Source organism: Balaenoptera musculus, chromosome 8, assembly GCF_009873245.2.
Source record: "Balaenoptera musculus isolate JJ_BM4_2016_0621 chromosome 8, mBalMus1.pri.v3, whole genome shotgun sequence".
Lineage (NCBI taxonomy): Eukaryota > Metazoa > Chordata > Mammalia > Artiodactyla > Balaenopteridae > Balaenoptera > Balaenoptera musculus.
The window spans coordinates 86,044,764-86,066,508 of NC_045792.1; the positions used below are offsets into that span (position 1 = coordinate 86,044,764).

General features: G+C 42.4%; 1 protein-coding gene across 4 annotated transcripts in view; it reads right to left on the reverse strand.

Moving 5' to 3' along the window:
• PAMR1 (peptidase domain containing associated with muscle regeneration 1) overlaps positions 1 to 21,745 on the reverse strand; it is a 175,063-nt gene that overhangs the window by 12,870 nt on the left and 140,448 nt on the right. For all 4 annotated transcript variants that reach the window (XM_036861655.1, XM_036861654.1, XM_036861657.1 and 1 more), the window contains 2 exons: positions 20,377 to 20,594; positions 17,904 to 18,011 (listed from right to left, as the gene is read on the reverse strand). In XM_036861655.1, coding sequence (XP_036717550.1) covers positions 17,904 to 18,011; positions 20,377 to 20,594 — 326 coding nt within the window. The remainder of the gene's footprint in view (positions 1 to 17,903; positions 18,012 to 20,376; positions 20,595 to 21,745) is intronic.

The following is a 21,745-nucleotide window of genomic DNA, read 5'->3' on the forward strand; positions in this document are numbered from 1 at the left end:
CCATAAAGGAATCTAAAGGCCCATTATTGGGCCTATTCAAGTATAAAGCAATATTTTTTGGCTTCTTGGTAATGCGATGGGCTTCCAGATCTGGGTCCAGTGTGTTGATTCAGACTTCTGGGTACCAACCATGGTCTCTGTACATTCATCTATTTTAATCCTGTGTAATGAAGCCTTAAAATTATATTCCTATATCAAACATCTACTGGGCATTATTCTCTCTTCCTTCTGTACCCTCTCCTATGATGCTTTTGAAGAGAATTCTAAGACTTCCTCTATCCATCCTTTTCTCTCCCTGTTTAGACTTCTACCTGTTGGGTTCATAGAGCGTCTGCATCTCAGAAAAGCATCTCCCCAGGGTTAGATTTCCAAACTCCCTCTCTTTTACCCCTGTGGGTTCTCTGTTTAGAAACCTTTGTATCTCCCCACTGAACAGACTCATGATTCTTTTTTATTTGATTTTTCAAGAACTTTGGATTTCATTTCTCCTCAGTAGGATGGATGTTTTTACACAAAGCCAAATGAGAATTTAAAACATCTGCATCTCTGGTGTGAAGGAGCATCAAGCTCTTGCTTTTTGCTAAGTAAAATATTACATAATTAGTAATAAATAGCACATTGTCCTGTTACTTTTGGGACTCGGCCCAGGGATATGAACACATTAAGTTTAGCATGCCTTTACAGGCTATCTTTCGAACAAAATAGTACTTGGGATGCATTTCTATGGGATACTGTTTCAGATAAACATTTAAAGAAAGACCTTCCCTCATTTTCTTTTTTTCTCAGGGCAACAGTATTAGGCAGTTCTCTGTGATACCACTTTACAGAGGAGATGCAATGGCTTTGGGATGGTTCTTGTAGTGATCACTACTGGTGCCCCATCCAGGTCTCCTTGTATCCTTTTACCAACTCAGCTTCTACCTGTGTGCTTTGCTGCTGAGAGCTGGCACCTGCCACCTTCACAGGACTGCCCCTTGGGCATGGGCACCATCTTGCCCATATGAAGAGCTAAAAAAATGCCTAGATTTTTGTTCCCTCATGCTCACTCCAGGGTTGGCTGTAGCCAGTGACTGATGGGTGTGGAAATACAAAAGCCCAACTCCTGTTTCTCGAGGTGTAATTTACACTTCCCAGCACCCCACAGGATCAGGCTGAGTCTGGGAGTTCAGTTGAAATCACTCGTGCTTGGTTTTTTCCTCTTTCCTATTTTGCTTCTGCAATTCCCTTACTGGTTGATCCTGAGAGTACTTCCTTTAATAAATCATTTGGACCCAAATGTGGCTCAGGGTCTGGTTTGAGGGAGAAACTAAGCTAAGACAACTCTGCTGTTTTCTTAGCCCTGAGTACCAGAGCCCCTCATGCCTCCCTAGGGCGACACTCCTGGGAGGTGATGAGACCCGAGAGAGGTTGTTATCTCAGCCCTGGGCATAGGGCCCTGTTTGCCTTTCAGCACTCCTGGGAGATCTTGGTGAGGATGACTGCAACTAGAAAGGTTACATCTCATCAGAGGGTCTCAATCTCATCAGAGGTTCTCCAGCCTCCACAGATATTCTCAGGCTCCAGCATCCCACCCCCACCCCCACGAGCAGGGCTGTTTTGACCTGAAGGGATCAGGTGCTCTAAGACAATGGACTTCCCTAAACTAAACAGTGTAGACGCGGAATCCACCATCCAAGGATTCTCCCTGCTGATTTGGTGCTGTCTTTGGAAAGCCAGGGACCTTTTTACAACCCTGGGGTATAGAACTTCTCACGGGCCTGAATTATGGGTCTTTGATTTGAATTTAAGTTGATTTAAAGCAAATAAAGTTTTGTATCTTTTTCTCCCCTGATTGGTACACGAAGATTCATACCCAATATAAAGTAGCTAATATGACCAGGTCCAGAAGGTCTATAAGAAATGGACACAATGACAGTTACAGAAAGATAGAGAAGATGAAAAGGCAGAGGGCTATGTACCAGATGAAGGAACAAGAAAAAACCCCAGAAAAACAACTAAATGAAGTGGAGATAGGCAACCTTCCAGAAAAAGAATTCAGAATAATGATAGTGAAGATGATCCAGGACCTCGGAATAAGAATGGAGGCAAAGATTGAGAAGATGCAAGAAATGATTAACAAAGACCTAGAAGAATTAAAGAACAAACAAACAGAGATGGCCAATACAATAACTGAAATGAAAACTACACTAGAAGGAATCAATAGCAGAATAACTGAGGCAGAAGAACGGATAAGTGACCTGGAAGACAGAATGGTGGAATTCACTGCTGCGGAACAGACTAAAGAAAAAAGAATGAAAAGAAATGAAGACAGCCTAAGAGACCTCTGGGACAACATTAAACGCAACAACATTCGCATTATAGGGGTCCCAGAAGGAGAAGAGAGAGAGAAAGGACCAGAGAAAATATTTGAAGAAATTATAGTCGAAAACTTCCCTAACATGGGAAAGGAAATAGCCACCCAAGTCCAAGAAGCGCAGAGAGTCCCATAGAGAATAAACCCAAGGAGAAACACGCCAAGACACATAGTAATCAAAGTGGCAAAAATTAAAGACAAAGAAAAATTATTGAAAGCAGCAAGGGAAAAACGACAAATAACATACAAGGGAACTCCCATAAGGTTAACAGCTGATTTCTCAGCAGAAACTCTGCAAGCCAGAAGGGAGTGGCATGATATACTTAAAGTGATGAAAGGGAAGAACCTACAACCAAGATTACTCTACCCGACAAGGATCTCATTTAGATTTGATGGAGAAATCAAAAGCTTTGCAGACAAGCAAAAGCTAAGAGAATTCAGCACCACCAAACCAGCTCTACAACAAATGCTAAAGGAACTTCTCTAAGTGGGAAACACAAGAGAAGAAAAGGACCTACAAAAACAAACCCAAAACAATTAAGAACATGGTCATAGGAACATACATATTGATAATTACCTTAAACGTGAATGGATTAAATGCCCCAACCAAAAGACATAGACTGGCTGAATGGATACAAAAACAAGACCCATATATATGCTGTCTACAAGAGACCCACTTTAGACCTAGGGACACATACAGACTGAAAGTGAGGGGATGGAAAAAGATATTCCATGCAAATGGAAATCAAAAGAAAGCTGGAGTAGCTATACTCATATCAGATAAAATAGACTTTAAAATAAAGAATGTTACAAGAGACAAGGAAGGACACTACATAATGATCCAGGGATCAATCCAAGAAGAAGATATAACAATTATAAATATATATGCACCCAACATAGGAGCACCTCAATACATAAGGCAACTGCTAACAGCTATAAAAGAGGAAATCGACAGTAACACAATAATAGTGGGGGACTTTAACACCTCACTTACACCAATGGACAGATCATCCAAAATGAAAATAAATAAGGAAACAGAAGCTTTAAATGACACAATAGACCAGATAGATTTAATTGATATATATAGGACATTCCATCCAAAAACAGCAGATTACACGTTCTTCTCAAGTGCGCACAGAACATTCTCCAGGATAGATCACATCTTGGGTCACAAATCAAGCCTCAGTAAATTTAAGAAAATTGAAATCATATCAAGCATCTTTTCTGACCACAACGCTATGAGATTAGAAATGAATTACAGGGAAAAAAACGTAAAAAGGACAAACACATGGAGGCTAAACAATACGTTACTAAATAACCAAGAGATCACTGAAGAAATCAAAGAGGAAATAAAAAAATACCTAGAGACAAATGACGATGAAATCACGACGACCCAAAACCTATGGGATGCAGCAAAAGCGGTTCTAAGAGGGAAGTTTATAGCTATACAAGCCTACCTCAAGAAACAAGAAAAATCTCAAGTAAACAATCTAACCTTACACCTAAAGAAACTAGAGAAAGAAGAAGAAACAAAACCCAAAGTTAGCAGAAGGAAAGAAATCATAAAGATCAGAGCAGAAATAAATGAAATAGAAACAAAGAAAACAATAGCAAAGATCAATAAAACTAAAAGTTGGTTCTTTGAGAAGATAAACAAAATTGATAAGCCATTAGCCAGACTCATCAAGAAAAAGAGGGAGAGGACTCAAATCAATAAAATCAGAAATGAAAAAGGAGAAGTTACAACAGACACCGCAGAAATACAAAGCATCCTAAGAGACTACTACAAGCAACTTTATGCCAATAAAATGGACAACCTGGAAGAAATGGACAAATTCTTAGAAAGGTATAACCTTCCAAGACTGAACCAGGAAGAAACAGAAAATATGAACAGACCAATCACAAGTAATGAAATTGAAACTGTGATTAAAAATCTTCCAACAAACAGAAGTCCAGGACCAGATGGCTTCACAGGTGAATTCTATCAAACGTTTAGAGAAGAGCTAACACCCATCCTTCTCAAACTCTTCCAAAAAATTGCAGAGGAAGGAACACTCCCAAACTCATTCTATGAGGCCACCATCACCCTGATACCAAAACCAGACAAAGACACTACAAAAAAAGAAAATTACAGACCAATATCACTGATGAATATAGATGCAAAAATCCTCAACAAAATACTAGCAAACAGAATCCAACAACACATTAAAAGGATCATACACCACGATCAAGTGGGATTTATCCCAGGGATGCAAGGATTCTTCAATATACGCAAATCAATCAATGTGATACACCATATTAACAAATTGAAGAATAAAAACCATATGATCATCTCAATAGATGCAGAAAAAGCTTTTGACAGAATTCAACACCCATTTCTGATAAAAACTCTCCAGAAAGTGGGCATAGAGGGAACCTACCTCAACATAATAAAGGCCATATATGACAAACCCACAGCAAACATCATTCTCAATGGTGAAAAACTGAAAGCATTTCCTCTAAGATCAGGAACGAGACAAGGATGTCCACTCTCACCACTATTATTCAACATAGTTCTGGAAGTCCTAGCCACGGCAATCAGAGAAGAAAAAGAAATAAAAGGAATACAAATTGGAAAAGAAGAAGTAAAACTGTCACTGTTTGCGGATGACATGATACTATACATAGAGAATCCTAAAACTGCCACCAGAAAACTGCTAGAGCTAATTAATGAATATGGTAAAGTTGCAGGATACAAAATTAATGCACAGAAATCTCTTGCATTCCTATACACTAATGATGAAAAATCTGAAAGAGAAATTATGGAAACACTCCCATTTACCATTGCAACAAAAAGAATAAAATACCTAGGAATAAACCTACCTAGGGAGACGAAAGACCTGTACGCAGAAAACTATAAGACACTGATGAAAGAAATTAAAGATGATACCAACAGATGGAGAGATATACCATGTTCTTGGATTGGAAGAATCAACATTGTGAAAATGAGTATACTACCCAAAGCAATCTACAGATTCAATGCAATCCCTATCAAATTACCAATGGCATTTTTTACGGAGCTAGAACAAATCATCTTAAAATTTGTATGGAGACACAAAAGACCCCGAATAGCCAAAGCAGTCTTGAGGGAAAAAAATGGAGCTGGAGGAATCAGACTCCCTGACTTCAGACTATACTACAAAGCTACAGTAATCAAGACAATATGGTACTGGCACAAAAACAGAAACATAGATCAATGGAACAAGATAGAAAGCCCAGAGATTAACCCACGCACCTATGGTCAACTAATCTATGACAAAGGAGGCAAAGATATACAATGGAGAAAAGACAGTCTCTTCAATAAGTGGTGCTGGGAAAACTGGACAGCTACATGTAAAAGAATGAAATTAGAATACTCCCTAACACCATACACAAAAATAAACTCAAAATGGATTAGAGACCTAAATATAAGACTGGACACTATAAAACTCTTAGAGGAAAACATAGGAAGAACACTCTTTGACATAAATCACAGCAAGATCTTTTTTGATCCACCTCCTAGAGTAATGGAAATAAAAACAAAAATAAACAAGTGGGACCTAATGAAACTTCAAAGCTTTTGCACAGCAAAGGAAACCATAAACAAGACGAAAAGACAACCCTCAGAATGGGAGAAAATATTTGCAAATGAATCAACAGACAAAGGATTAATCTCCAAAATATATAAACAGCTCATTCAGCTCAATATCAAAGAAACAAACACCCCAATCCAAAAATGGGCAGAAGACCTAAATAGACATTTCTCCAAAGAAGACATACAGACGGCCACGAAGCACATGAAAAGATGCTCAACATCACTAATTATTAGAGAAATGCAAATCAAAACTACAATGAGGTATCACCTCACTCCTGTTAGAATGGGCATCATCAGAAAATCTACAAACAACAAATGCTGGAGAGGGTGTGGAGAAAAGGGAAACCTCTTGCACTGTTGGTGGGAATGTAAATTGATACAGCCACTATGGAGAACAATATGGAGGTTCCTTAGAAAACTAAAAATAGAATTACCATATGACCCAGCAATCCCACTACTGGGCATATACCCAGAGAAAACCGTAACTCAAAAAGACACATGCACCCGAATGTTCATTGCAGCACTATTTACAATAGGCAGGTCATGGAAGCAACCTAAATGCCCATCAACAGACGAATGGATAAAGAAGTTGTGGTACATATATATACAATGGAATATTACTCAGCCATAAAAAGGAACGAAACTGAGTCATTTGTTGAGACGTGGATGGATCTAGAGACTGTCATACAGAGTGAAGTAAGTCAGAAAGAGAAAAACAAATATCGTATATTAATGCATGTATGCGGAACCTAGAAAAATGGTACAGATGAGCCAGTTTGCAGGGCAGAAGTTGAGACACAGATGTAGAGAATGGACATATGGACACCAAGGGGGGAAAACTGCGGTGAGGTGGGGATGGTGGTGTGCTGAATTGGGCGATTGGGATTGACATGTATACACTGATGTGTATAAAACTGATGCCTAATAAGAACCTGCAGTATAAAAAAACAAACAAAACAACTAATACTAAACTTTCATTGGGTTATTTGTATGGAAATATGTTAATATAAATGTTTCAGACATTACATGAAATTTCTAAAAATCTTATATTTGTATTTGTATGGAAATATGTATGGAAATATGTTAATATAAATGTTTCAGACATTACATGAAATTTCTAAAAATCTTTGTATTTATATGGAAATATGTTAATATAAATGTTTCAGACATTACATGAAATTTCTAAAAATCTTTGTATTTATATGGAAATATGTTAATATAAATGTTTCAAACATTACATGAAATTTCTAAAAAAAAAAAAAAAAAAAAAAAGAAATGGACACAATGATGAAGATGTCAGGGAGTATGTCAGGATTATGTAGAGACATTTTAAGGGAAAGTAGCTTTTTGGTGCACACAAATAATACCACTTTTTTGTGCCCTCTTGTCAGATCAACTATATTGACTATAACAAAAGGAAGTTCACACTCCTCATCCCTAATTTAGGGAGTAGACCCACTTTCCCATTCCCCCAAATAATCACAAAACTCAGGAAGCAGTTCCAGCTGTGGCAAGAAAACAGACCTCTTGCTCCATTATATTGCTCTCTACCAGTATATCCCTGTTCACAAACTATCTTCTTATGAATGAGTCTAGAATTTCACTATGATATACCAGACTTCAAGAATATTTGTCTTTACCTTTGGTCTTAAGTTCAAATTTGGAGACAACATCTAGAAAAAGCCCCTAAGAACCAAAGAATCCAATCACCGCTTTGCCTTTTGGAAGCCCTGTAAGTCTCTCTGTAGAGAAAGACTGGTGAAGTGCTGTTGGCTGCCCATTTCGTTGATTAATTTTCTTGCACCACCTAGTGTTCTCCGTCGCTTGTTCTTGTCCCACTTCTAAATTGTTTTACTTGAATTATCATTTATACTCTGCTTGCTTTCAGGAATGGTTTGATGTGATTTATAAAACTGCACCTAAAAAAAGCATACTTTTTTCCTCTAATTTTATATTAATGATATATTTAGGGTAGCCAGAGAGCCACCTGAGCAAAAAACTAAGAGGACTACTCTGTCTCTTCAACAGGAGCTGGGTCTCAGAGCCGTAAGATTATCTTGAGAGTTCCAGCAAGGGAAAAAGATCCAAAGTCAACAATATTCATTACCCCATTATCTAGCTGGCAGTGTGAGGTGGGGTGTTAGTCTCAATTCTTAACATACTCATGGTATCCACCCATTCTCACTCGTCAAAAAGTCAAGGGAATAATTTGTGACAGAATTAAGGTTCTGTTTGGGAAAGGCATTAACTTTCTCATTGGGACTTCCTTCATTCTGGAAACCCAACTTAATCTGAGACCAACACCCAGAGACAACCATTGGACAGGCTCGCATCTCTTCCTCACTTCTTCCTATTCAGCTAATATCTGAGTCTGGTGCCTCTGGACCCAATATCTTTTACTTCCACAAAGGTCTTCCCCAACCAGGAATAATGATACCAACTCGTGATATAACCCCCCACTGAAAACCCTTTTTATCCCTGTCCAGCCAATGGAACCCTGCCGCCCTGATGTTTTCCAGCCTTCCAAAGTTGTGAATGAGACTATCCATGTGAAATTATACTTGGACTGCACACACTGCTATTTGTTCATCTGGCAGCAATTTGAAGGCTGAGGCTTACAATTAGCTATTTGATCTTAATCAGTATTGTCCTTGGCTTTGGGTACACTGTGTCTTTTGGATACCACTTTTCTGGTATTTGGATGGCCTATTTCATTAGACGGCTGAAACTCCCTGTGCCTAAGAGATGGGTCAGCTTCAAAAAATCCTCAGAAAGTTCTGGTCTTTTTGTGGGGGTGGGATGAATTGGGAGATTGGGATTGACGTATATACACTACTATGTATAAAATAGATAGCTGATGAGAACCTACTGTATAGCACAGGGAACTCTACTCAATGCTCTGAGGGTGACCTAAATGGGAAGGAAATCCAAAAAGAGGGGATATGTGTATACGTACAGCTGATTCACTTTGCCGTACAGCAAAAACTAACACAACATTGTAAAGCAACTATACTCCAATAAAAATTAATTGAAAAAAACAAAACAAAAAAATGAACCTCACACATCCTTATTTGGTAGAGCCGATGAGCAACCTACGTAACTATAGAAACTTAGCCATCTTCTACCTAGGCGATGTGCTCGGTAAGTCCTCTTAGGGCTCCCACAAATCTCAGAAGGTTTCTGAGTCACCTCCTGGGGTGGGGACTGGGGGTGGGGTGGGGTAATAACACTAAACTACCAGGGGAAATGTCCCCCATGGCATTCATGGTCAACTTTTCAAATATAAAATACATCCCAATGAAAATGGCCCAAACAAGGCAATACTATTCTGTTTAGCCTTGGGGATGAAGAGAATGACCTTGCGGAGGAGTCCTGAGCTTCTGAGAACATGTGAGTCCTAAGAGATCCTGCCAACTTAGTAATTCTCACCACCATCACCATTACCAAAGGCCTTTCTAGAAAAAGTTGTCGCTGGGAAATGTACGGCATGACCACTCTCCTCTGCACCAGAAAAAGGCTAAGATTGGAATTGTTTTACAGTTCTGCCTAATGAAGGGGGAAAATATACCAAAGAGCCCTGCCTTATCTCCTCAGTGCCTGGTACCTAACAGACACTCAAAAATGTCTGGCTGGATGAATCTGCAAAGTGGGGAGGATAATAGTTCCTACCCCAGGGGGATGTCATGACAATGAAATGAGACAGTGTCACATAAAGCACAGAGCTTGACCTATATTGAGAATCGTGAGAATAACTACTGTTGTAATTCTTAATACTTGGATACCAATAAGGATGTCTTGTGTTTTGCAGAGAGGAAGTTTTCACCTTCTGAAGCAGGGTGAGGGACAGGTAGTGAACAACCCACAAGGCAGGAGGCTTTAAGGAAAAGTGGGAACTCTGTAGCCTTTGTCAAGGGGCTGGAGTCAGTCTCAGGGTCTGTGACAGCAGGGATGTTTGTTTCCATCAGAAGTTAATTCTGCTTTGCTCTCAAGTTCTTCTACTCTTTGCATCTTCCCCCCACTTCCCTGCATGGGCATACAGTCCATTCCAGCTCTAATGGGTTACCTCTTAACCCCAAACCAAAATAAAATCCACCCCCTGCATTGAGTCCTGCCTCAGTGACCTCGTCTGCCAAAGCAAAAGCCGAGGGGGCCCCAACAAGGAGCAGGCAAGTGGAAGCAAAGTCTTAGTAAAACAATGGTGGATGTGGCCCATTCCACACTCATGGGCACTCCACCCCAAACTCTTGGAGACAGTCAGGCTGGAGAGTTGTTTAGGAGGCCTGACCTGTCCTCTTATTATTTGGGTGGAATGCCATCCATAACTAAAACAATTACTGACTAGCAAAATGCATCCCTTATATACCAACCCCAATCATCTTACTCTGAATGAGAAGAGGCAATGCTTTGGTTAAGAAGCCACAGGCGCATGGAGCCCAGCAGAGTTAACACTGAAATGTCACTGGGTCTATGTAGACTCAGATTTACCAACAAGGAATGATCCAAATGAAAAGGAAACTTTTCCCCTAAATTATAAAAGCAAACAAACAAATCCCTTGATAACTATACAAGGGCAGCTTCTACTGTGTTCAGTGACCTCTTTGGCTTTCCAGATCTAAATCCAAATGAGACAGCATCCCTCTAAGCATGCTAAGAAGGATGGCAGAGATTCATCTCCATGTTAGGGAGGTAGAGGAGATGGGAGGCTCAGGTATAGGGGATGTGTAAGAAGTAAGCAGTCCACTAGCTAATCGTCTTTCCGGGCTCCTCCAGTCTCTGAAGGCTCTGGGTTACCAAGTGCTGGTGGGTAACAACTACGGATTCCCCGGGACTGTTTTCCATGGGGTTATCCCTATACCCCTCATACCCTCTCAGGCCAGACTGTGTATTCTCTTCTCTACCCTGTTACTCTAATAAAATATGTAAGGGATGCTCTAGAGCTTTGGTTTCCTGCATAACCACAGGGGACTGACATACAGCCCACCCCATGTTAAATGAGTGACTATTAAAAAGTCCCATGAGAAAAAAAGGAGGCTGACTAGATAACATGATGTTTGGGGCAACCTGCTCTGGAGTTTCCCAATCCAGTTCCCCCTGACATTACTCCACTTATCACCTCTAACAGCCCCTCCCTGGCTGTTCTGGCTACAAAGACTCCCCATCCATCATGGCAACGTGCATGTCTTCTCCTGGGGTCCAGGGTTCCTTTATGACAATGGCACTGGCAGTATCTACTTGTCCTTTAAAACCCGATCTTTCTTGCCTGGATACTGGTGTAATGGTAGCAATACTTAGCGTCTGGCAATGATTCAGGAGGAAGAGTTCACAGAGAAAACTTAGAAAGTCTTGTGAGAATTTTCTTAAACCCTAGGACTCTAAGAAAGGTTTGTCATGATCATCTAGTTTGTAGAAACTAGTGCTGTTACCCTAACCCCTTGTCTAGAGAATCCCTGCTTTCTGCCAAAGTTTTAAATGGCCACATGGGGCCAAAAGTAGTAATAAGAATAACCGCTTCTATTATTTAATATAATAACATCAATATCAATATATAAGTGCCTTATATGGATCACCTCGTTCCATCCCTGCCATCACCCCTAAGAAGAATTAGATAATATTTTCCTGGAATTTATAAGTGGCAAAACTGAGGCTCATAGGAGATGAATGACTTGCTCGACATATACTGGGCTGGTAAATTGCAGGCTTAGAACCAAACCAAAGTCTTTCTGACCAGAGTCCAAGCTCTTCACCCAGGGTTGCATCATCTCACTGTGAACAAAGGTGCACCTGTCTTCCACATGTTAAGGATGAAATAGGCCTTTAGAACTGTAAAAAAGCCAGTAAAATAATTCCATTTTTACCATACCTCCCCTAAGAGATCTTACAAGAATTTGCATTAATTCCACCAAACCTGAGGCACATTATTTATCTGTGATGGGAGAGGTGATTGTGACCCACTAGGGGTCTCAGTACATCCTCACTGCATCAGTGTTAACGTCTCCTTGAAAACCCCAAAGTTCCCAATCACTTATTCTGAAGAGAAACGCGGGTTGGCCCTTTGAAGCTGAAGTATAAAGTGTGCCTCTCATCCTGCCCTCTTTTCTTCCCAGTCCTTGGGACAGGCTAGTGGGAAACCTTCTGATGCTCCAAAACCCCAGAGACACCATTTTTCTTTAATTGGTGGAAGCCGATTCGTGTTGTTCAAAGGCGCATCAGAGCCCGCAGTATGAGCATTGTGCCCCAAGATTTAGCCCGTTTCATCACCCTTCATTAGGATGCAGGGGGGAGACCCCGGCACCGTCAACTGGGCCAGATGAACAAAGGCAACATGGAAACTGGAGCGGGGCAATGAATCCCTCGCTCTCCACTTTTTCAAAACAAGATTCCGACCATTTACTCAAGAACTTATTTTGTCCTCGTGTTCCATACAAAGAAACAGGAAATTTCAGAGGGAAAAAAAGGGGCCCCAGTTTCTTACATGGTGGCCCAGGGAGGTTGGGGTAATGGAGGGTGCTGGCAGGAGGTTAGCTTGGCCCCAAAGCCGAGGAGGGGCCACTCCCCTCTTTTTGTTCTCAGAGGAGGTCACCTGGGAGCAGGGGAAGGTTCTTGCTCCTTGGAAAACAATTTGAGGAGAAGGCTGGGGTAGCTGTCCTTGAAGATTGTCCTCGGGGCTCTTGCACCCTCTCTCTAACTGAACAGGGCAAACCTGTGTTGACAGTATCTTATTCTTCATCTACTACAACACAAATTCTGAACGAGACATCTCCCCTCAGACCCACAGAATTCCTTCGAAAATAAATCCATTTCCAGCTTGACAAGAATAGACCCTGGCTTCTGACCTGCAAGTTCTGATTCTTATTTTGAGGACTGGCATTTAAAATGGTTCATCTTGTAATCTGGTAAAACCTTTTGGTGGCCATTTTGACAACAGCTCTCCAAAGTTTAAATACATGTACCCTTTGGACTAACAGTTCAACATCTAGGAATGTATCTTACAAAAATACCTCTACATGTGAGCAAAGAAACATATGTTAGGCTCTTCATTGCAGCTTTCTTCATAATAGTAAAAATATTAAACGTGATATCAAGTCCATCTTAAGGGGTGGAGTGATTATATGATTGTATAGACACCCATACAATGGAGTCCTCAGCAGTCATTTTTTTTCCCCAGTCATTTTTTTTCCCCCATGAGGGAGACCAACAAGGAATGACCCGGAAAAAATATCTATGATATGAGCACGGAAAATAAAAAGTTGAAAAATTGTATGTATACTTTAATCCACTTTTGTTTAAAACAGGGTTTCTCAACCTTGGCACTACTGATCGTTGGGCCAGGTAACTCTTTGTCGGGGAGGCTGTCCTGTGTATCGCAGGATGCTTTGCAGCACCCCTGGCCTCTACCCATCAAATGTCAGTTGCACTCTCCCCCCCCTTGCTATGATGACAACCGATAAAGTTTCCAGTTTGCCAAAAGTCCACTAGGGGTGGGAGCAGGGGACAAAATCTCCCCCAGTTGAAAACATATAGACAAACTAGGTTTGCACATCATAGAAAAAAGTCTGGAAGGATACTCACCTAGTTGTTAACAGTGGTTCCCCTGGGAACCAGGATTGGTCAGGGAAAACAACGTTCTCTTTTTATTTTATACACCTCTGTACTGTTTGATTATTTTTACAAGTATATATTTCTTCTGTAGTTTAGTGGAAAATCTATTTCTATTCCACTCCCACTCATCGACATATACATACACAAAGAAAATAAAGAGAACAGCTCATATCAAGAGACAGTCAATCGGGACTCTCTAGAAAAGAGAGACAGGTGGGCTTTACCTGGGAAGGGAAGCCCTCTGGGAGGACCTGATAATGAGACAGGATGGTAACCACAGCTCATCAGTCCATCATCTGGAGTCTCATCAAGCCAGGTGGTGAGAATGGTGTCAGAGAGATGGTGAACAACGTGGGAAATGAGGAATTCTGGCCTCTGGTTTTGAATTGGACCGAGATCGGTGTCTTGCACCCTGTACTCAAATCCTTCATTTGCTTAAAGGATCATCTACCTTTCCACAAAACCTTTAGGAGAGCAGTGCATTAAAGCAGCAACTATGAAGTGGTTTCCCCTCATCAGATTTGGTACTACATGAACAAAAGATGGAATTCTCATTAATATTGGCTTTGGCGCTTTTAAAGCCATTTTTTGTAAAACATATGCCTAGTCCAATTTGGACAATTTAGAATTTGAAGAATCCCAGAATGCTTCAGTTTCTTATTAATTTTGAAAGAATTTCCTCCAGGGAGGTTTGTTCGGTTTTTTGATATACTCATGAGAAAAACAATAAAGTAAAGCTTATTTTTTTTTTTCTTTTTTTCTTTTCTAGATGATAGACTGCTCTGGGAAAATGGTTAACATTTGTTCAGAAATTACAAGGTAAACTGCCACAGCCAATTGTGATCATTCCCTCACTGAGTTAGTTGGAATTCATGCTGAATTTCCTAAAAGGAAAAACAGACCTAAATCTTACAGAAAATAATCAAACATTTGATCCCCTACATTGATGCCAGCAAATGGCATATCAGATATCCACCACCAATATCTTCACCCAGTCACAACTATAGGGTACTAAGGGAATCACGGTTTTTGAACAACATTTTGTAAAGTAGCTAGGAAGAATTCTCTTGTCCATCTATGCAGATGTTTTGAGACTGAAAGTGATTTGAGACCAAAAGTGATTTGAGACAGGTTTTGAACCAAGCTATGAATCAGTTCATAATGACATATTTTACATTCTTTTTCGTCATGGTTAATTGTTTTGTTTTGGTTTGGTTTTTTGCTGGATAGAATAACAATGATGAGAAATCCTTTTGTGGCTCAAAAGCTACTCATAAATATTTTACTCACAACTTTTGGACCAATTTCCTTCCCCCCCTCCACCCCCCGCCACCATGATTTGACCCAGCTTCTTAAAGGCATTTTGACTAATTTGGTGATGTTTTACTTCGCTCCAATTTTACCTTTGTTTATCAAAGCTCTAATATCGTACAGTTAGTTCACCAAAAATTTAAGCCTTCCTTTTTTGTTCCCCCTCTGAATCTAAAAGGTAGAGCTCAGGATTTGCCATTGTCAAGACTCCAGAATCACTCTATATACAAATTCTTGAAACAAAGGGAAAGCAACATTTCTCTTCTCCACCTTGCACACAACCCAGTGAACTTAAACGAGGCAGGAACTACAAAGCAGAACATCATTTTCTAAGAATCCGGCATAATCACACTCAGGTCAGCTGTGCCACCCCAAAGCAAGGAGTGCGTTGAGTAGAATGAAATGCACACTCAAGGACACACTGCCGAAACTGGCTTCTGTCTACATTGTTTGCAAGGCAAGTTCATGAAATTAATTGAAAAAATGCATGGACTTTATAGAATGCTGTCAGACCAGGCCCCTTATATATAGGATGACCCCAAAGTTACCTGCGCACGCTAGTTAGAAGTGATGGTAGCAAACACTGCTGGCGCTCTGTCCTGGGATGCCCTTTACCTTCTCTCCCCCGCCCAGTCTATACTGTTTTACTTCCAATGGCCTGTACCTACCAACTCTTCCACTGCTCAAGGGTTATTGGAACCAGTCTGGCACACGCGTAGAAACTTAAGCATGTCCTGCTCGCCCAAGGCAGCCCTTAGCCAATCACCGATTGCAGTTGGGCTATGAAAGCCCAGCTGCCTTGCATTAAAGCCAGGACACAGTCTGAGATGTACTTCACATTCCAGATTCCATTGTTAACACTAAGGCTGGGATTTTGCCTGAAATCATGACTCTGCTTGGCTTCCTTCCCTTCTGGCCCAGCTTCCCCACTCCCTTACCAGCTTCTCCTGGGGGCATGTCCACACACATTGGCATGTCAGGATTTGCTTCAGGGGAACCCTGCCTAGGTCATTAGCTGCCCTCCTTGGCTTTCCCCAAATTTTGATTCCTCTTGTTCTTCCAAACGTCTCATTCTGTGCTGATAGCTGCAGTTTGTGGCACCTGTTTTAAGTCTCAAACTTCTGTTAGGACACACACAGGGTCTTGGTTACCAGAGACCCTTGATAGGTGATTTCTAGTCATAGCGTTTAAGTTCCTCTCTGCCAATGGCACAGTCCTGGGTACTGCACCACTGGGCTGGATGTCACCTGATGCTGCCGTAGGCAGTGGTCAGCATTTGTACCCTTCCCCGGCGCAATGGATTTGCCCTATCAGATACATGTTCTAGTTTCTCTCCTCTGGCAAAAGTTTGAGTCTAATATCAGAGAAGAGTCATGATCTGCCTTTCAAGAACATGAATTAGAAACTTCTACCTGCTTCTCAGTGAGTTACTTCTTTGTATTTGTTTCTTCTTATTTCTGCTGTTTGGTTGAACCAGGGTTAGTGAGGGCTACTGTAACTGATCAAGACGCTATGGACCCTTCCCGGGTCAGGCCCCTCCCCCGTACCCTCCGCTGTAGCTCCTCTCTGAAGTACCTAGATAATAGTATCCGGTGCACATTTCCTGAGTTGTTTTACAGATGCTAAAACCACCACCAAGTGGAAGAAATTAACTACTTGATGATCATGGGCATGTAGCCCCCAGACCTACTGGCACCTAAGGACTGATAATGTTAATCCCTCTGACACCACTCTGTTACCTCACCATCAACTGATCAGAGAATTGTGCGCGAGCTGATCACATACCCTGTGACCCCCCCCCCTCCTTCACCTGGCCTTTAAAAATGCTTTGCTGAATCCCACTACTGGGCATATACCCAGAGAAAACGGTAATTCAAAACGACACATGCACCCCAATGTTCATTGCAGCACTATTTACAATAGCCAGGTCATGGAAGCAACCTAAATGCCCATCGACAGATGAATGGATAAAGAAGTTGTGGTACATATATACAATGGAATATTACTCAGCCATAAAAAGGAATGAAATTGAGTCATTTGTTGAGACGTGGAAGGATCTAGAGACTGTCATACATAGTGAAGTAAGTCAGAAAGAGAAAAGCAAATATCGTATATTAACGCATGTATGTGGAACCTAGAAAAATGGTACAGATGAATTGGGTTGCAGGGCAGAAGTTGAGACACAGATGTAGAGAACACACGTATGGACACCAAGGGGGAAAACTGCGGTGGGGTGGGGATGGTGGTGTGCTGAATTGGGCGATTGGGATTGACATGTATACAGTGATGTGTATAAAGTTGATGACTGATTAAAAAAAAAAATGCTTTGCTGAAACCCTTTGGGGAGTTCCTGCTTTTCCTAGCCCTAGCTGTCCTGGACTCCTTGAAGGGTGCCCTACAATAAATGCTGCACTTTCCTTCACCACAACCCAGCGTCAGTAGATTGGCTTCACTGCACGTGGGCGAGCAGACCCAAGTTTGGTTTGGTAATACTACTATGGTTCTGCTTCTGACTTCTGTCTGCAAGAACTGGAGAGTGTGGGTGACTCAGTGGGACAGCCAGGATACAGCTCAGGCAGGAGGTGGGACTTGAGTGGTGACAGCAGAAGGGGAGCCGTCCTAGAGAACAATGTATGGAATTCCATAGCTGGCATGACTCCAAAATTTGGATCATGGGATGGAGAGGGAGTTCAGACTCTGGGCCCCAGGTGGGTGTATGATGGTGGCTTTCTACAGTTGACACTTTCTCACCGTGTTTGAGCTCGGAATATTATTCAAGGCCACTGAAGGCGTATCTTTTTGAGAGGTATTTGCAGCAGTTGAGGACAAAACTGGGTGGTTCCAGACATCCTGACTCAAAGGTAGCCCAGCCCTCTTGAGATCCACTCAATGGGAAAGCCCACATTATCCACCATCTTAGAGGGACCATGGTAGACAGCAGGGAACAACACCCCTGGCAAGCTCCCCAAACCCTCTCCACGCCAGCCCCACGTGACACCTTAACTCCCACTCCAGATGCAAACTCACGATTTTCACAGTGTTGCCCGGTGTAGCCTGCCAGGCAGGCACACTTGTAAGATCCGGTGTTGTCAAGAAGGCAAGTGCCATCGTGGAAACAAGGCGACGAGGAACATGCTGTAAGAGAAAAGGCAATTTCTCTCAGTGCCCCTGTGCAGTGAGTCAGTTTCTTCACGCCTCCAGTCTTTCACTTGTTTTTTAGTCTTCCTGCAATTTTTTAACTCCTTTTATTGATATCAGGTTACCATTGTTTGAGGTTGCCTAAAACAGCTGCTCATTAATCAAATGTTCCTGATGTTATTTGATGTTTTCCAAGGCCCCAGAAGTATGCTCCAGACAGTTAGAGTCTGAGACAACACACAGGCGCACCACACAATTAAAGCAGAGGCGTGCTTCACCCCATCCTGTAGGGGCTCCGTGGGAGACAGCAGCCTTGGGTACTAGATCATCTTTTTTTTTCAAGGAAGCTCAGTATCCGGGATACTGGGGGAAAGGAACCAGAAGATGATCTTCATGACACTGGTGAAAGTATACTCAAGAATTTTCAAACACGCATTCTGTAAACAGTAGTCCCTTGAGATACTGAGAGTTATGATCTCAGATATGGTGGGGAAATGCTACTGGTGTTAAATGATAATTAACCAGATTCTCTACTGCAGAACTTCTCCGAACATTCCACATTCTAAGGGGCATTGTGAATTTCTAAGAATGCACATAATGTTCCACCTTTCACAGGCTTCTCTGACCTGAGAGACTGCATTTTACAGAGTGTCCTGGGGACTATTTTTCTACAGAGAACACTTTGGGAAACACCAGTCTGCTTGTTACCCACCAATTCCACATTCTTTTACCCTGGTGTAGAAATATATCACTCGGCCAAGTTCAGCAAACCCAAATTGAGTGCTTGCTCTGTGTAAGGCAGGAGGGATACAAAGATGAACAGGAGGGCCCGCTCACCAGATCAGAGCCTTTCCAAGAAGAGTAGGCAGTGACCATAAACTGAAGCATGATTCAGTTAGTGTCAGAAAAGAGAGAAAGTGCTAGAAGACATTCAAAAAAAGGTAAAGCCACAGCCCATCGGAAGAAGGGAAAAGGCTTAACAGGGGAGGAGAAATCTGATAGGGCCTCGAAGGGTGGGACTTGATGAGCAGGAGTTGGGAGGTGGCTTTAGTCAGAGGGAATAACTTGAGCACAGGCGGGACACTTCGGGTGTTTGACAAAGGGAAGAGCTCTGTCTGACTGTTTGACAGTGGAGACCAGAGTTTCCAGAGTTCTCCAGGGGAGGTTGAAGAAGAGACCCTCCTAACTCTCCCCTCAGTCACAGGGTCACACGCTGGCGAGCCACTGCTGCCCCCAACCGCTGACTGCCATAAACACCCCCAGATGTATCTCAGCCTCAGCTGGTAGGGTGTCACCGAGGGGCAAGGATTCGGCCACAGGCCGACCACACCACAGCAGCAAAGCTTCTAGAACTCTCAGGCTCTGAGCAGCTGCAGAGGAGACAGACATCCCGGAAGGAGGCAGTCGCACAGGAGCAACTGCTGAGAGCTCCTGTGGGACCATTCTCCGCGGGAGGAGGCTGGGGAGGGTGGCTTGTCTGCCGGTCTTGCTGAAAGGACAGGGCTGATGCCACTACTGCTCGCCTCCCTTCCTGAGACTTCTGTATCGCACCTTCCAGAAGGAAGCTATAATGGTCAATTGCAATTTTTAAAATTCAGTATTAAAAAAATAGAACTTCCAGCTCGAGTTTATTTTGTAAAACCTGATGCAATCCAATCTCTGAGGACTGAGCACTTCGTTCATTCTGGCCAAATCCTACTTCCTAATGTGAACAGGACAGGAGGTGAAGTCAGACTCAGAGTTACTCATAAAGTAAGTGGCATTTCCTATGTAGTTTAAGACTTTGAACACCTATTTGAAAGATGACAAAGGGAGGCTCAGGGCATGCCTGGGGCAAGGCGGCTACTGAGGGCTTCCTCTGTACCAGACACTGGGCTAAGCTCTTCATCTGTTCTGTCTTCCAGCACCTCCTTAATGGAGCAGGATCTAGGGTTAGGCCCTTATTCACTGATTAGGAACATGAGGCCCAGAGAAGTGGAACTTGTCCAAGCCACACGGCTTAATCTGCTAGGGACCAAAGCTAATGCTCTTAACCATGAGAGCCCCTAATAGAAGCTCTAGAGCCAAACTGTACAGATTCCTGGTTCCATCCCCAGAGCTGTGCAACCACAGACAAATTACCTGGTCTCTCTGTGCTGCAGCATCTAAACAGGGGAGTTAATAATTCTTAGCTCTGGTCCTAGTGAGCGTTTCTGAAATATCCCTTGCCATCTCTCTCTACCTTCTTAATGTGCAGGTTGCTTCGGAGAACCCAGCACGCTGGGTTTTAACAAGGCTGGGCAGGGAGAAGGGGGGTACACAGAAAGGAATGTTTGTGTGGAGCACAGCCATAAAATGCGACATTTGTCTCCCTGGCCTTTACCTGTGATCTCCTCAAAGATGGCATGGAAGCCGTCAAAGTTCTTGGAGCCATCTGAGTGGAAGAGGACGTGGAGCGAGGGGCCGGTGCTTCGGATGGGAGCTGGCCGCTCGTTGCCACAGAAACGCCTGATGATCTGACTGTCGCTGCTGTCCCCGTCACGGACCTCAACATAGTCATACTGGCACATGTAGTCAAACTCCAGGCTCAACATGACAACCCTGTGGGTGGAGAGGGTGACAGCAGGAAACAGGTGGGCCCCGGATAGTCCTTACACCCCTGGGCAAGTTCAAGGCCAGAGGATAAACAGGTCTCTTGAAGAGTGGTGCCATTGGCCTGATGTGATAGGACAATGGTCCTGGAGGACTTGAGGTCAGATACGTTTCTTTTAATGTGGGTAGGTAGGTATTCTGTGTGCAGGTGTGTGTACGCGCGTGCCCAGGTGAGGGGGGCGCCACAGTCCATTCAGAGAATCTCTGCACACGCTGGCTCCTCTTCCAGGAGCACTTCTCCCCCCAGGCTGTGTGGCTGGTTCTTTCCTATCCTCGGGTCTCAGCTTAAATATTCTCTCCTCAAAGAGGCTTCCCTGACATCTCTTTCTAAAGGAGATCCATTGTTTTCTTCATAATGTGTAGATACATTTTAATTTTTCATATTTATCTCCTTGACTTTGTGTGTGTGCATGCCTGTCTCCTCCCCTTGACTGCAAATTCCTCGAGGGTAGAGCGTGACATCTGTCTTATTCCACCACTGTTTGCTTAGTGCCTAACGCAGTGCATGGCATATAGAGACAATAAACAAATATTGCTGAATAGGTGACAATGGATACTCTATCGTAATTTTACAATTGGAGAGTGGAAAAGAGTATGTTGTCTTGCAAGACCAAGTAAAGGAAAAAACTCTCTGCACACTCTTCTGTCTGATGGAAGGATCAGAAGATAATTATTCTCTTGGTAACAATTCTTGCCCCAAAGAGTAGAAAAAGTAGCACCATATCAAAATTTCAGAATTGAAAGAGATCTGATATATCTGTGATTACCTTAAAGGGGTCTTGGGTTTGGAAATACTGGGGTGCAGCAGATCAAAAAAGCAGAAGGTAACCTTAAGCTCCCATTTCCAAGAGATAAGAAAAGAGGGAGTCACATCCCAGGGCAAGAGAGGAAAAGACATTTTGTAGAAGATTCCCAAGGGAATGCCTAAGTATCAAGTTCACAAAATGTACATCTGTATCTTGTCCCTCACATTTTGGAGAAGTTGGGAATAGACAGAAGAGCTCAGAACTACGACCTGAGAAGTTGGGACCTGTGCTATTTCTACCACCTTGGGTAAAAACTTCAAGTGCCAGAGTTAGAGAACAATCAGGATATTCTAA